Below are 15,470 nucleotides of genomic sequence, written 5' to 3' on the forward strand. Positions count from 1 at the left end.
AAAGAGAGAGAATACCACCACATTTGGGGTCGGTCTGCTCCTCTGTTTGCAATTCACCCTAACTGAAGTGACAGCTTGATCCATTGGTGCTGCACCAGGTCACACAGGGTCAGAATGAGAACAGTCTGGGGACTGCCTCCTGCACTGACACCAACCATGCCCTGCCTAGAATGGCATTATCACACCTGGCACCACATACCCCACCAGCACCACCGCCATACGCCAGGGTCACTGCTATCACAGCCCACCATTTGCCATCCACCACCTGGCAGGCACCCCAGCAGTGATGAATCAACCATCGCGCCAGGCATGTGTCTCGCCACCCGGCCTGGGCACAGCACAGGCATGGCCCTCCGGGAAGGGAGCGGGAGGAATCGCAGAAGGGACGTACGATGGACCACTGAGCCTTGCCTGCACACATCGAAACTGGCTAGAGCCGGGCGGTATCGGCAACAGACTCCGGAAGTTCGTTACAACATGCTTACATCAGCACAGCTCGGCCTGCCCCCTGCTTCGGTCAGGCCCTCAAGATAGGCCCATGTCTCCAGCTCCCTCTCATACTACAACTGCCGGAGCAGCCGTCTGTAACACTCCCATCTGGGGGCCATAGTAAGGAAGCAATAGACAGGAGGGGCAGGAAAGGAAGGAGGCTGGGGGTATCAGTGGGGATGGGGTCAAGGGGGCCCGCAGGGTGAGGCCTCTGCCCCCCCACCCAGGGCAGCCCCATGCCTGTGCTCGGTGGGCAAACGCGGAGACGCCCAGCGGCCGAGCCCCGTGCCACGCGGCGAGCGGGAACGCCAAGTGTGACCCCGTCCCGTAACCTGGGTGGGAAGCGGGAAAGCCCAGCGGCCGAGCCCCGGCAGGGGGCAGCGGGAGTCGGGGGGCGTGGCCTGGCAGGGGGCAGCGGGAGTTGGGGGCGTGGCCGAGGCTCACCTGTAGCAATTGTTGTGGAACTTGTTGTAGGATGCCATGGTGATGAGCCCCCCCCAGGCGCAGCCCAGCGAGTAGAAGATCTGAGAGGCAGCGTCTCCCCAGACCTGGCAGACACAGAGATGTTACCACTGGCAGAGAGGGCAGCGGCGTCTCGCCCCCACAATGCCATGGGGCAGGAGCCCAGCCCAGCGTCACTCTCATATCATAGAGCCAGCACTGGTAGCCGGAGATGGGTGGGCTGCGGGTCGGGACTGAGGGAGGCTGGCAGAGTTATGGGCTGGGGTAGCCCAGGGCTGGGATGGCGGGGGGCTGCAGGTTGGGACTGAGGGAGGCTGGCAAAGCTGAGGGGAGCCCAGGGCTGGGATGGGGGGGCTGCGGGTCGGGACTGAGGGGCACTGGCAGAGCTGTGGGCTGGGGTAGCCCAGGGCTAGGCTAGTAGGGGACATGGGTCTGGCCTGGGGTCAAGCCCATGTGGGACCCAATGCTGATATCTCAAGACTCCTGTATGTCCAAGAGTCTCTCCCTTCCCCCTCCCCCATCTGCCTATGGGCCAGGGCGGGGGCCTGGTGACCATACAGGGCCGTACTGGGGGCCGGGGGCCTGGCCAAGGCATTCCTGGGGTGTTCCGAGCCCGGCCTGAGCACGGGAAGGATCCTGGCCCCCAGAGAGGGGCAGGACCCCCTGCCTAGTGGAGACGGACACTGCCCTGGGGGCTGGAAGGGCAGAGTGCTGCCCCAGACTCAGACCCACCTTGGCATCCAGGATCTTGTCCCACTGGGGCGTCAGGTAGAACATGATCCCGGTGACGGCGCCCTCCAGGGTGATGCCGCGCACGAAGAGGATAGTGAGCACCACGTAGGGGAAGGTGGCAGTGAAGTACACCACCTGGACGGACGGACAGACGCCACGCCTCAGCCACGGCCCCTGCCCCCGCCCCCATCCAGTCCAGCCAGGAACGCGGCTCAGTGAGCACAGGGCTGGGCGTGGAGGGGGGTGGGAGCCATATGTGACGAAGGTGGGAGTTCTCGGTAATACCGGGAGGAAGGATCTGTTTGACTCCGTGCCAGCCCCCTTGGCAGAGCTACTCGTGGGGCGCTCGAGACAGAGCTGCCAGGTCTGGAGTCAGCCGTGGGCCTGGCACACAAAGGGAGCCCCACGACTGAGGGGTGACCCCCACACGGCCACATAGCCGGCTAGGGGCTCGCAGCCTGGTGAACACAGACAGGGGCGGAGCTCGCGGAGACATGGGGCTCTGACCCGGCACTGAGCGGGGACCCAGCAGCAGGCACCTCTCCTGCTAACCCAGTGCTCTCGGTGCCAGGTTGGGTGAATGCCAAACCCAGCCCCCAGACAGGGTTGCTGGGGTCACGGAGCCATCCAGAGTGTGAGTTTTCTCCAGGCGCCTGCGTTGGGGGGGCGTGCTGCACAGAGCCGCACTGCGGAGCAGGGGGGCTGGAGCCCGGAGGTGGTGGGGCCGTGGGTATTGAGTATTGAGTATTTCCTGTAGCCCCCCACCCCCACTCCTCAACATGCTATAAAAACTCCAGGGCCCAGTGGGTGGGGCTCAAGGCTCTGGGCCCAGCTGCTGGGCTGGGGTGTGTGGGGGAGCTTGGGGCTCTGGGCTTTAGCCACAGGGAGGGGGGTCTTGGGGCTTCAGCCCAGGGGGGGGAGAAGGGGGTAAACGGGTGCTGGGGCTAGTGGCTTCTGCTCCACACCAGCTCCGGCTGGACTGAAGCCCTGTCGAAGGGACAGTGTAAAAGCGGGGTGTAGCACAGAGCCTGTGGATCCCTGACCAGGCACAAGGGAAGAGGAGCCAAGCATGGGGAGGGGAGGGGCCAGGCACAGGGAGAGGAGGAGAAGCTATGGAGAGGGGAGGGGCCAGGCACAGGGAGGGGAGGAGGAGCTGAGGGGAGGGGAGGGGCCAGGCGCTGGGAGGGGAGGGACTACAGAGAGGGGAGGGACCAGACACAGGGAGGGGAGGAGAACCTGAGGGGAGGGGCCAGGCACAGAGAGGGGAGGAGCTACAGAGAGGGGAGGGGTACAGACAGAGGAGGAGCCAGGCACTGGGAGAGAAGGAGGACCTATGGAGAGGGGAGGGCCCAGGCACATGGAGGGGAGGGGCTACAGAGAGGGGAGGGGCCAGGCACTGGAAGGGGAGGAGGACCTATGGAGAGGGGAGGGGCTACAGAGAGGGGAGGGGCCAGGCACAGGGAGGGGAGGAGGACCTGATGGGAGGGGTCAGGCACAGAGAGGGGAGGAGCTACAGACAGGGGAGGAGACAGGCACAGGGCGGGGAGGAGGACCTAAGAAGAGGGGAGGGGTCAGGCACAGGGAGGGGAGGAGCTAAGGAGAGGGGCGGGGCCAGGCACAGGGAGGGGAGGAGGAGGACAGACTCTACTTGCTTTTCCTGATGACTTGACGCCCTTGAAGAGGCAGAGGAAGACGACCACCCAGGAGATGCCCAGGCAGCCCAGCAGGGGGAGCTGCACCTCGCCCAGGTTCCCAATGTCATCCGAGAGCTTCAGCACGTACCGCCTGCCCCATGGGGACAGTGAGCGTGAGACGCCAGCTGCACCCGTCTGCCAGCCCCGCCTCTGCCCCAGAGACCCTGCTCTGCTCCAGGGCCCTGCCTCTCTGTCCCAAAGCCCCGCCCCTCTGCTCCATAGCCCCACCCCTCTGCTTGAGCCCCGTCTCTCTGCCTGGAGCCCCACCTCTCTGCCTCAGTGCCCCGCCCCTCTATCCCAAAGCCCCACCCCACTGCTCTGAGCCCCGCCTCCCTGCCCCAGTGTCTCACCCCTCTGCCCCAGTGCCCCGGCCCCTTGGTCCCAAAGCCCCGCCTCTCTGCTCCAGAGCCCCACCCCTCTGCTTGAGCCCCGTCTCTCTGCCTGGAACCCCGCCTCTCTGCCCCAGTGCCCCACCCCTCTGTCCCAAAGCCCCACTCCACTGCTCCAAGCCCCGCCTCCCTGCCCCAGTGCCTCATCCCTCTGCTCCGAGCCCCGCCTGTCTGCCTCGGAGCCCTGCCTCTCTGCTCTGAGCCCCTCCTCTCTGCCTCAGAGCCCCACCCCTCTGCCCCAGTGCCCCACCCCTCTGTCCCAAAGCCCCACCCCTCTATCCCAAAACCTCATCCTTCTGCCCCAGAGCCCCACCCTGGACCTCTGCTCTGGCCACAGCAGCCCTGCCTCTCTCCCAGAGCCCTCACCCCTCTTTGCCCTGAGGAGTGCAATCCCCTCTCCCCTAGGCAGTCAGGAGAGCCTGCCCCCCCGGGGCCTGGGTTTCCCATCTGCCTCAGGGTCCCGTGTGGCTGGCACCTCCAGTACTCCTCGCTGGGGCTGCTGCGCTTGAGCGTGTGGTTGAGGAGCTGGGTGAGGTTGAGGAGTGGCGCGGCGGAGCTGTTGGTGGCGTCCAGCACCCCAGTGCAGTCAGGTGTGTTCCAGGGGTTGGTGCAGTAGGTCCAGGGCAGCACTCGCGTCATGGAGGAGAAGAAGTAGTAGAAGGCGAGGCAGATCACCACATTGTAGTAGATGCCAATGTACGTGGAGACCACCATCATCCCGTAGCCCACGCCTGGGGGGACAGGCAGCACATGAGGGGAGGGGCAGGCCTGGGGTGGGGACGAGCACAACAGGAGTGAGGGCTAGGTGAGTGTGCAAAAAGAGTGGGGTTGTACCAGAGCAAGTGTGTATGTGTAAGTAAGTGTGCAACAAGTGTGTTCACATACAAGTGTGTGTGCATACAGGACCAATCACACAAACGTGTGCATGTGCATGTACAAGAGTGTGTCTAACAGCACATGTGAACATACAGGTGAGTATGCAATGAGGCTGTTCAGAGATGAGGCTGTTTGTGTACAGCAGGGAATGTGTGAGTGTGTGCATATGAATGGACCAGCTGGGTGTGTTTACAGGGACAAGTGTGTAAGGAAGTATACACATGAGTGTGCAATAAGAATGTATGCACAGGTGAGTGTGCAGGTTGAGTGTACAGGAGCAAGTGTGCCAAAGTGTGTGCAGCCTGTGGGCGTGTTGGTGCATGAGAGGGAATGTGTGCACACGGTGATGGTGTAGGAAAGCATGGAGGAGCGTGAATGGGTGTGTGCAAACCTGGGCGTGTGCTCCCTGGAGTCTCTTTGGGCAGGTGCATGAGCATGAGCAGGGCTGGGTATGAGTGTGCACAGGGTCAGGTGTGAGTGTGCACTGGGGTGGGCGTGAGTGTGCACTGGGGGTGTGAGCATGCACAGGGCTGGGCATGAGGGTGTGCTGGTGTGGGCATGAGCATGCGCAGGGCAGGTGTGAACGTGTGCTGGGGCATGCACGAGTGTGTGCGGGGCTGGGCGTCAGCATGTGCTGGGGGCTGGGAAAGTGCACAAGGTGGGTGTGAGCAGTCCTAAGCATATACAGGTTGTGAGTGTGTGCAGGGCCTAGCGTGAGTGTGCGCTGTGGGGCGTGAGTGTGCCATGGGGGTGTAAGCGTATGCTGGGCGGGTGTGAACGTGTGCCGTAGGGGTGTGAGCGTGTGCCGGGCAGGTGTGAGCATGCACCGTGGGGGCGTGAGTGTGCATCGAATGGGCATGAGCATGCACTTATGGGGGTGTGAGCATGTGCTGGGCCAGGTGTCAGTGTGCACTGTGGGGGCATGAGCATGCACTGGGCCAGGCGTGAGCGTACACCATGGGGGTGTGAGTGTGCCAGGCAGGCATGAGTGTGTGCCGTGGGGCGTGAGCATGCACCAGGCGGGTATGAGCATGCTCCGTGGGGGCGTGAGCGTGCGCCGGGCCAGGTGTGAGCGTGTGCTGGGTGGGTGTGAGTGTGTGCCGTGGGGCGTGAGCGTGCTATGTGGGGGCGTGAGCATGCGCCGGGCCAGGTGTGAGCGTGTGGCGGGTGGGTGTGAGTGTGTGCCGTGGGGCATGAGCGTGCTATGTGGGGCGCGAGATCGCGCCGGGCCAGGTGTGAGCGTGGTGCTGGGGGGTGTTAGTGTGTGCCGTGGGGCATGAATCGCGTGTATGTGGGGGCGTGAGCATGCCCGGCCAGGTGTGAGGTGTGCGCTGGGTGGCCAATGATGTGCTGTGGGGGTGAGCGCACCTCTCACCTTTGAACATGGGGGCAATGCCTCCAGACGCCGGGCAGCCCTGGCTGGCGAACGGGCCGAAGGAGAGCTCCATGAAGAAGAAAGGGGATGCGCAGAGACCAGCTGAGAAGTAGGGACATGAAAGGCTCCTGGGGGGCGAGAGCACAGAGAGTGAGGGCAGGGGCTGGGACCCACTGCCGCCACCCTGGCCTGAGAGCCAGCCCTGCCCTGCAGGCCAGCCCCCCTGCGGCCCCCCCGCAGCCCAGCACCCTGCCTGCCCCCCACTCCCCGCAGCCCAGTGCCCCCTGCTGGCCCTGCCTGCTCCTGCTGCCAGGCCACAGTGGGGCACACACCTCCTCCATTGCGGTAGCAGAGGTACGGGAAGCGCCACACGTTGCCCAGACCCACGGCGTAGCCCACACTTGTCAGCACAAACTCAATCTGGTTGGTCCAGTTGCCCCGTTTCACATTTTCATCTCGCTTGGTCGCCTCCCCAGGGACGGCACCATTCTGCAGAGAGAGGGGGCAAGTGCCATTAGCAGTGGGGTGCCCCCACCCCCAGGGCCCTGCCCAGCTGGAAACAGCCCCCCTGTGGGAGAAATTAGGGAGGGGAGATACTGTATTATGTAGCCAGCTCCCCCACCCATCCCGGCTCCCATGGCTGCTCCAATCCTCCTCCCCAGACGCTGGGGGCTCCCCGCCCTGCAGGGAGGAGGAGAGGAAGGGGACCCTGGCCCTGCAGGGAGGAGGTGGGAGAGGGGTGGGGGTCCCCAGTCCTGCAGGAAGGAGGTGGGGGGAGGGGAAGGGGACCTCGGCCCTGCAGGGAAGGGGAGGGGGAGGTGGCAGTGGCCCCCCAGCTATGCCCCCCCCGCCCGGCTGCAGGGAAGCGGGAGGCTGCGGCTCATACAAAGCAGGGCTGAGCTGAGGCAGCACAAAGCCTCCTCTGTTCCCACCGCCCCCCCTGCCCGGCCTGCGGGGCCCGCTGGGTAGCCGGAGCCTCCGGCACTGTGAGCCTGGAGCCACAGGGGGAGAGGATTGACTCCCCCCACCCCCAACCACATCCTCTGGGGGCCAAAGTGACACCCCAAGAGGGGAGGGCACCCAGGGGATGGGGAAGCTGGCCCTGGGAGGCTGGGGGGGGGGCAGGACTCCTGGGTTCCCACCCCAACTTGGGGAGCGGGATCTAGGGCAGGGGCTGATGTGTCTGGCACCCCCCAAGTTACACCTCACATAAAAACCCCTTGATCCAAACTCAGAACTAAACTAGAGATGTGCCCAGGCCACTGGTACTGGGCGATTCCTCCGACAGGAAAAATCAGTCGGTTGGAATATTACACTGGCCTTGTGTGTCTGTGTGCAGCACACACAGCTGCGTACACAACTCCCGACTGTGCTAGTGCTTCTGCCGCTCAGGCACGTCCCTTCCCCCTGGGGGAGCTCAGGCCCCCTGGGGTACACGCACTCCTGGCCGAGACCCACTCTCCCCCTCCCTTCTCCGGCCCAGTCGGCAGGGCAGTGGGTCTCAGCAGAGTCACTAGCTTTTCTCGTTGCAGGGTCAGATGGAGCAGGGCTAATGGCTGGGACACTCTGTGTCCAGGGCTGATTTTGGGAGCAAGGCACTTGTAAGGGAGGTGAAAGTTGGGGTCCGCAAGACAAGCCAGCTCCCTGCTGGGGGAAGGCTGAGACCGGCTGCCATACGGCACGTGTCAGCCTGTGGAACTGGCTGCCACAGGGAGTTGTCGAGGTCACAGACTCAACTCAAAGAGGGATGAAGTGTGTGCAGGGTGACACAGGGCCCAGAGTCATCACAGGTCACAGGCAGGGTCCGGAAGCCAACCCCCGGCCGGGAGGGTCAGGATGGTCCCTGGGTGGGGCATCGTCCCCCATCTGCTGCTGTGGGGTTCCTGCTCCCCTAACCACACATGGTGCTGGGCATTGCCAGCGCTGGAAGAAGGGGCTGGATGGGCCATGGGCGAGCATGCCCAGTGAGCCCTGCGTGCCGATGCTCAGAGCCCACGGGGACAGGGCTGTGGGTGCCCTGCCAAGGCAGGGGTCTGGCATCCAGCCCACACCCCAGCTCCCTGCTGGGAGAGTGGTGGAGTATCAGAGGGGGAGCCATGTTGGTCTGAATCTGTAAAAAGTGACCCAGAGTCCTGTGGCACCTTACAGACTTACAGACGTATTGGGGCACGAGCTTGCAGGGGTGAATACCCACTTTGTCAGACACATGTCATTCACCCCCGAAAGCTCGTGCTCCAATACGTCTGTTAGTTTACAAGGTGCCCCAGGACTCTCTGTCTCTTTTTACGGAGTCAGGAGGGGCACCTGGGTTCTGGGTCACCCCAGGCACCACCAGAGGGGAGACCAGACCAGCTCCTGGCCGGTGAGAAAATCCTTGGGGAGCACTAGGCCACCCCTGCAAGCCCCACCCCCCTGATGAGAGGAGTCCCTGGCACCTCCTGTCACGGAGTCACCGGGCGATGCTCTGGAACTGCTCCCCACTAAGCCAGTCAGGACTTTGGGGAGCCTCCTCTCCCTTGGAGCAGACTTGTTCAGGGCAAGAAGCTCACACGTCTTCACCTCCTGGGTCTCTCCTTGGAGCATTCAGCATCCTCTGCCCCTCCGTGGGCTTCCCACAGCGAGCCCACCCAGGCGGGGTCCTGGGGAAGCCACAGGGTTCTGCACCCCCACTTTGCAGTCAGACATGACTCTCAGCCAGCAAAACAGAGGTTTATTCGATGACAGGAACAGGGTCTAAAACAGAGCTTGTAGATACAGCGAACCAGACCCCTCGGCCGGGTCCATTCTGGGGGGCAGTGAGCCAGACCCCTAGGTCTGCACTTCACTCCTTATCCCCAGGTAGCTCCAGACTAACCAACCCCTCCAGCCCCTCCTCTCTGCTCAGCTCCTTTCCCGGGCCAGGAGGTCACCTGATCCCTTTGTCTCCAACACCTGCAGTTGGCACCTTTGCAGAGGAGGGGCCCAGGCCATCAGTTGCTAGGAGACAGAGTGCCAGGCATTAGGTGCACTGGCCCTTTGCTCTGCCAGATACTTAAGAACTGCCTAGGGGACACTGAGGCACCAACACAGTATTCAGAGCAAACATTAAGAACAGTCCCAGTTCGTCACACCTCCTGCCCAGTGAACGCACAGCAGAGATTACAGGAGCTCTCAGTTATGCCCGCCCAGCTTTGCACTCCACGACATCGAGTGCTCAGTGCCAGGGTGGAAGCTGGGTGCCCAATGCCAGGTGGGCACTTCCAGCACAGGCAGAACGAGCTCATTCTCTGGGGGCAAGAATGGCACTTTGTCCTGGGCCCAAGGCCCCTCCTGTGGGGCGGCCGGTGTCGGCGCCGTGTTGAGCGCACAATGCAGCCTCACACCAGAGCCCAACAAAGGAGCAGCTGCGGCTGGCAACAGCCTGGGGACCCAGCACCCCTGGCCCTGGGCAGGTAGCTTCCTGTGAGTGAGGGGCACCCGCACCGTGACCTCGCCCTGGGCCAGGCTGGCACCTGGCACCAGGGACCCCTGGAGCCGAGCCCCCCGGTGCCCTCACTCACCATGGCTGGACCTGATTTGCCTCCAAGGGCGCCAAGGAACCCCCCCGCCAGCTCTGGTGAACCCCATCTTGCTCACTGGCTGAGCCCCTCTGTCCTGCAAACAGGATCCCCCTCCAGAGACACAGCGCCTCCATGCCGACCTCCTGCTCCCCACCCGCCCCTGGCTCTGCCCCTGCAGAGCAGCGCCTGCTCTGCGTGGCCCCCAGCCCAACCACCCCAGCGGAGCCCAGGTACGGGGAGGGGCCCCTGGCCCTGCCACAGCTCCCAGGTGGGCCTGGCAGTGACCCTGGGCCAGGGCCCCCATGCCTGGCTGGGCAGGGAGATGGCACCCCAGGACTTTAGGGGACCTGTCCACATCTCCTTGCCCCGGGGCACGGGGTGGGGTCCCCAGGCAAGCTCTCGGCCCTGCACTGGGAGCTGGGGGACTCTGGCCGTTCCCCCCGCACCACGGGTGAGCCTCCCGATGGCTAACAGCTGCTGCAAGCGCTCTGCCAATGCAGCCGTCGCTTCGGCTCGGCCTCAGGCACGTGGGGCGCCGGACCGTGTCATTCCATTAGCACCCGGAGCAGCCGGGTGGCTGCAGCCACTTATCCCACATGGCTCAGCCAAACCCAGCATCTGCTGGGAGCCGCCCAGCCCCACCAGCACCGGCCCCCCAGCAGAGCCCTAGCCTGGCCAGGGGGGATGGGTGGGATGTCCAACCCACAGAGAGCCAGCGGGGATCCCGGCTCCCCAGCTCACAGGGCATGGGGGGGACAAGCGCTTCGGGCCTCTCTTCTCCCAGTCTGCCCCATTCCCAGCGGGTCCCCGTGCCCCATCCAGGACCCCCAGTCCCTGCCCTGCCACATGCAGCCATGGGGCATGCAGAGCCTTGGCCCTCCCTGCTGCACACAGGGGCTCAAGGTGGCCTCCAGCCCCACATACCACTAGGCTGCCAGCCCATGCCTCACTGTGCTGCTCCCAGAGCCTTCAGAGCTGACCCACGGCGGGAGCCACGGGGGCTCTGTGGGAGCTTGGCCTGGGGGGGTAGGAAGTGACCCCAACCCCCAGGAGCTCCGTGCCTGCTGGCAAGCTCGAGACATGAGGCTGGGGGCCCAGCTGGCTGCATGTGACGGAGCCGCACAGCTGCGTGCCCCATTACTGGGCTTACATGCCTGGGTGCCCAACTGCGCAGGCATTTCAGCACGGAGCTGTGGGCTCCTCATGGAGCGCAGCCCCGGCTCATCTCTCTGCTGTTGGAACAGCTGCCCACATCTCTCCTGCAGCCCACGCAGTCCCCCTCCATCCCGCAGGGCCTTTCTTCTGCCCTGCCCTGCCCTGCCTGGGCCCCTCTCGCCCCTGCAGGCAGGGAGCTGGGGCTGGCACGTACAGCGAGTGGGTCTCCCTGGGTGCTGCCCACCTCTCTGCGAGACGGGGCGTGCCAGCCCTGACGCCTTGGCTGGGAGAGGAGGTGCGGGGCGACTGAGGGCGCTGTGCAGCCCACGTGCGCAGGCTAATTGCTTGATTGATTTGCAGAGCAGTGGAAGCAGCGCTAACGAGGCTGGCAGTCGTTAAGACTAATCAGCAGCTGCATGCCTGGGCCAGGGGCTGGGCGCCCCCCCCATGAGCAGAGGCCTGAGGGGTTTGGTTCAGATCCAGGCAATGACCCTGGGGGCAGCCGTGCCATGAGGGAAAAGCAGCCTGTGGGGCCAGACCCAGTGTGCCGGGCCCCTACCATGAGACCCTATCTGCCCCCCTGCCCTGGCAGACAGGGCCCTCAAGCTCTGCTTCCCGGGGAGGGGCCCAGAGCCCAAGTCCTGGGGGGCATGATAGTGCCACAGTCATGCCCAGGCAATGAGACGCTATGGGACACCAGGGCTGTGCCTACGGCTCTCATCACACAGTCACAACACAGTCCCCACTGGGAACCCAGCAACTAGCATCAGCCGGTGAGACCAGAGTCACTGCGCTCCGTGGGCCCTGGCACCAGCCTGGCTCAATGGTGGCTCTGCTCTGGGCCTCGCTCACAGCCAGGCCCCTTGGACTACGTCCGGCTGACGGCAGTGGGTGCACCCACATGTGCATGTGCACAGATGCAGGGACACTCATGAGCACATGCACACACACTCACATGTACATACATGCACACACGTGTATGCACATACGTATACACATGCACACACATGTGCACACACATGTACATGCACACTCTCATGCTTACACGCACACATGCACTGGTGCAGGTACACACACACAGGAGCCAGCTCATCTCAGCCCTTTGCCCACCCTGGTGCCAGAGCCTCGCCCTGCCTGGCAGCCCCAGTCACACCGACGGTGGTGGGGTGGGCCAGGGCTATGCGCCCTCCGCAGGCCCCGGAGGGAAGGGACTTGCCCGACATCATACATGGGCTGGGGTGTCCTGGCTCCTTTGCTGAACACCCCTCCCCGTCAGGCTGGCCCAGCAAGCAGCCCGGGAGGGCGGCCAAGTGGGAATCACGGCCCAGCGCGCTCACCGGCCCGTCACAGAGCCCGACTCAAAGGGCAGAAGGGGCCATCGTGATCTGGTCTGACCCGCACCTGGCCCAGCCCCTCACTCCCTCCTGTAACAGACTCCGACCTCTGGCCGTCACGGTACAGAGAATCTGCCATTTACCCTCGTTCGAACCAGCGAGTGCCCTGTGTCCCGTGCGGCAGGGGAAGGCAACCCCCACCCCCGCATGGTCTCTGCCAACGTGACCCAGGGAAAATCCTTCCCCACCCCAAACCGGGCGATCAGTTAGACCCTGAGCGTGGCAGGACCCCCCAGCCAGGCACCCAGGAGACAATTCTCTGCAGTGACTTGAGCCCTCCCCACCTAGTGTCCCATCCCTGCCCACTGGGAATGGCCCCACAGATGGGGGGTGAGACAGGGCTGGAGCACACACAGCCCCGGTCTGGCCTCAGGTTCAGCAGGAAAGAGCAATCAGCCTTCCTGGCTCGGATCCTGTCACGACACCTGCTCCCCACACGCCTACCCTGGGCAGCCTCGCCTGGCCATGCCCGCTCCCCCACCCGGGGCTGGAGTCTGGGCAGATGGGGCAATCCGCTAAGGGCTCCAGGTGGCCATCCCAACTCCCAGCAGCAGGGACTGGCTCAACATCTGTGATCATGAGTTTTCCTGGGCCAGAGTCAGCCCTGACCTGACTCCAGTGCAGGTCACTAGGCCAGACTGCCCAGGTCACAGCCATGTCTCATGCTGGAGTCACCCCAGGCGCTGCAGGGGGAGGATCAGGATTCCCTCCGGATCCACACCCAGGCACTGGGAGTCCAGCCCTGGCTCTCCTGGCCACCCCAGGACGTTACTGGCACCATGCTAAGGACCAGGGAGAGCACAAACCCTGCTCTGCGAGAGACTTACTGCATGTGCCAGCCCGGGCTCACAACCGGGTCTTGGGGCAGGGCAGATCCTGGTGCCAGGGAATGGGGCAGATCCCCAAGTGATGGTGCCGAGTGGATCTGGGTGTGATGGCACAGGGTGGATCCCAGTGCAACTGGCAGGATGGGGGATGGACGGGTCAACATGCCAGGAGTCCGTCCTATCTTCCCAGACTCTTCCCAACACAAGGCGTACCACTCCCCTATCCCAGTGTGCGTGCACATGCACATATGCACACATGCGCACACACGTGCACACACACACGTGTGTACACACACACACATGCACACATGCGTGCACGCACACACACACATGCACACACACAAGGCGCAGTTCAGCCTCTCGCTCTGGCCTTGTGGATTTCTCTAATACCCTGACTGCCGGAAGATCCCTGAACACTCTCAAACCAAACTGCCAGGCTTTCTATGGTGCTCTCCAGCAGCCAGCTCTGGGGTGGGACAAGCCTGCTGCAGTTCGCCAGCACCCAGCACTGTGACCTGGGGCAGGAGAAGAAATGGAAACCCCCCTACTCCAGGTAGCTACAGCACCAGCGTGAAGTGCCTGGAGCTGGGATTTGCCCCAGGTGGGTGGACGATGTGGCACTGGAAGAAAGGGACAAAGGCTGCGAGGGACTGGGCCGTAGGGCCGCTAGAGGCAGAAAGCTCCTTGCAAGCCAGAGAGGTGCCCCCTAGTGCTGTCCTGGTCATTGGGACCAGCACTGCCTGGGGGGCCAGTGCCCCCCACTGAGCCCCTGCCCCGCTCCCTGCAGCACAGCACCCCCTAGTGCCAGCACTGCCTGTGGGGGCCAGAGCCCCCCACTGAGCCCCAGCCCCGCTCCCTGCAGCTCAGCGCCCCCTAGTGCCAGCACTGCCTGGAGGGCCAGAGCCCCCCACTGAGCCCCTGCCCTGCTCCCCGCAGCACAGCGCCCCCTAGTGCCAGCACTGCCTGGAGGGCCAGAGCCCCCCACTGAGCCCCAGCCCCACTCCCTGCAGCACAGCGCCCCCTAGTGCCAGCACTGCCTGGGGGGCCAGAGCCCCCCACTGAGCCCCAGCCCCACTCCCTGCAGCACAGCGCCCCCTAGTGCCAGCACTGCCTATGGAGGGATAGTGCCCCCACTAAGCCCCATCCCCTGGGTTTCCCTGGCCATGGTCCTACCCAGCTTGGCAGGCCCCTTCGCCGCCACCCCCCAGGGCCCGGTGGGTGACTCCTGCCCGCCGGTGGCGGGTCAGTCAGTGCCACCCAGCGCACAGAGGAGGCCCCATGAGCTGAGCTGTGGGGGGCTCAGTTCCAGCACCCACATCACAGGCAGACTTCGCAGTGACACCGAGCCCCCCCGGCACAAGGAGACTGGCCGGCTCAAGCCCCCGAGGGAAGCACCCCGCTCGGGGTGGGCTCTGCGGGTGGGCACTGGGCCCGCAGGTGCCATGGGGCTGGCCCTGCACTGACACAGCCTGGCTTCTGAAGCTGAAAAGTACAGTTCTATGGGAACTAGATGCAAATTGGCTCATTAAATAATTAGCATAAAAGCCCCACATATGGAGCTGCCCAACACATGGCTGGGGAACCCTCTGCCAGAGCTGGGGTCCTGGGCCCAGCCCCCTGCCCTGCCCTGCCTGCCCCAGTGGCTGATTGGCCTCCCAGCTGCCGGTGCGGTGTCTAGGGCACCCCCTTCCGGTGCTGTCTGCCCAGGCCCCTGCTCTGCCAGCGCATCCCACTCAGGCCTGGCCCCCACTCCCCGAGCCCATCAGGGTCCCCAGGGCATTACCCCAGATTCCCACCAGGGTCACCAGGCCCAGGCTCCGGACCAGCAGCCCCCTCCCTGTGCTGGGGTCACTCTGAGCCTCGCTAGGGGCACCTGCCAGGCCAGGGACTCGGGCAGCTCAGACCCGGGCACTTTGGGCATCAAGACGCCCTCCCCCCCACATCATCCGCCTCTGGCACCAACATCACGGCTGGTTTCCATGGGGCTGGCTGTGAGGTCACAGGCAGAGAGCTGGGGCGGGCGGGGGCAGGGAGGTATAAATAGATACTAATTAAATGTTTCTAAATAGCCCTTTCCCAGCCCCTCCCCCAGCAGCCTCTCCCCAGGGGCATCCCCCAGCTTGGCTGGGGGGAGGGGAGCTGCACCAAGGGGGCCCTCCTGTGCCAGTCTGCCACCTCCTGCAGCCAGGTCGTGCCATGTCCCAACCACCCGGGCAGTTTGGGAGAAGCTCAGCTTGCCCATCAGGGCCCTGGGCTTCCATTCTCCCTATGTTCCCAGCGAGAAGCTCCCCAGACACCCCAGCCCCTGCTGCTCCCCTTGGATTGGCCTTAACTTCCTATGCAGATTCACGGTTGTTAAAGGACTGCTGCGTTCCCACCCAGAGCTGGCTGCATCTCGGTGATGGGAGAGTGCGGGAGCCCACAGCACTGGGGCCAGAAGGGAGCGAGGTGTGATGAGGGATGGGTGTGATGGGGTGGGTGTGACAGGGAGCTGGGTGTGATGGGGGGGATGGGTGTGACGGGGAGGGGGCTGGGTGG

General features: G+C 64.2%; 1 protein-coding gene and 1 long non-coding RNA gene across 3 annotated transcripts in view; both read right to left on the bottom strand.

Annotated features, from left to right (window-relative positions):
* SLC6A9 (solute carrier family 6 member 9) overlaps nt 1-6,092 on the bottom strand; it is a 13,115-nt gene extending 7,023 nt beyond the window's left edge. Inside the window, exons 1-5 of the mRNA XM_032765606.2 lie at nt 6,018-6,092; nt 4,242-4,497; nt 3,336-3,468; nt 1,684-1,818; nt 934-1,037 (exon numbers count right to left, since the gene is read on the bottom strand). Coding sequence (XP_032621497.2) covers nt 934-1,037; nt 1,684-1,818; nt 3,336-3,468; nt 4,242-4,497; nt 6,018-6,090 — 701 coding nt within the window. The 5' untranslated portion in view covers nt 6,091-6,092. The remainder of the gene's footprint in view (nt 1-933; nt 1,038-1,683; nt 1,819-3,335; nt 3,469-4,241; nt 4,498-6,017) is intronic.
* The window catches only part of LOC142047075 (uncharacterized), a 381,985-nt gene that overhangs the window by 14,687 nt on the left and 351,828 nt on the right, over nt 1-15,470 (bottom strand). The window lies entirely within an intron of this gene.

This window comes from Chelonoidis abingdonii, chromosome 7 (genome assembly GCF_003597395.2).
Source record: "Chelonoidis abingdonii isolate Lonesome George chromosome 7, CheloAbing_2.0, whole genome shotgun sequence".
Classification (NCBI taxonomy): Eukaryota; Metazoa; Chordata; order Testudines; family Testudinidae; genus Chelonoidis; species Chelonoidis abingdonii.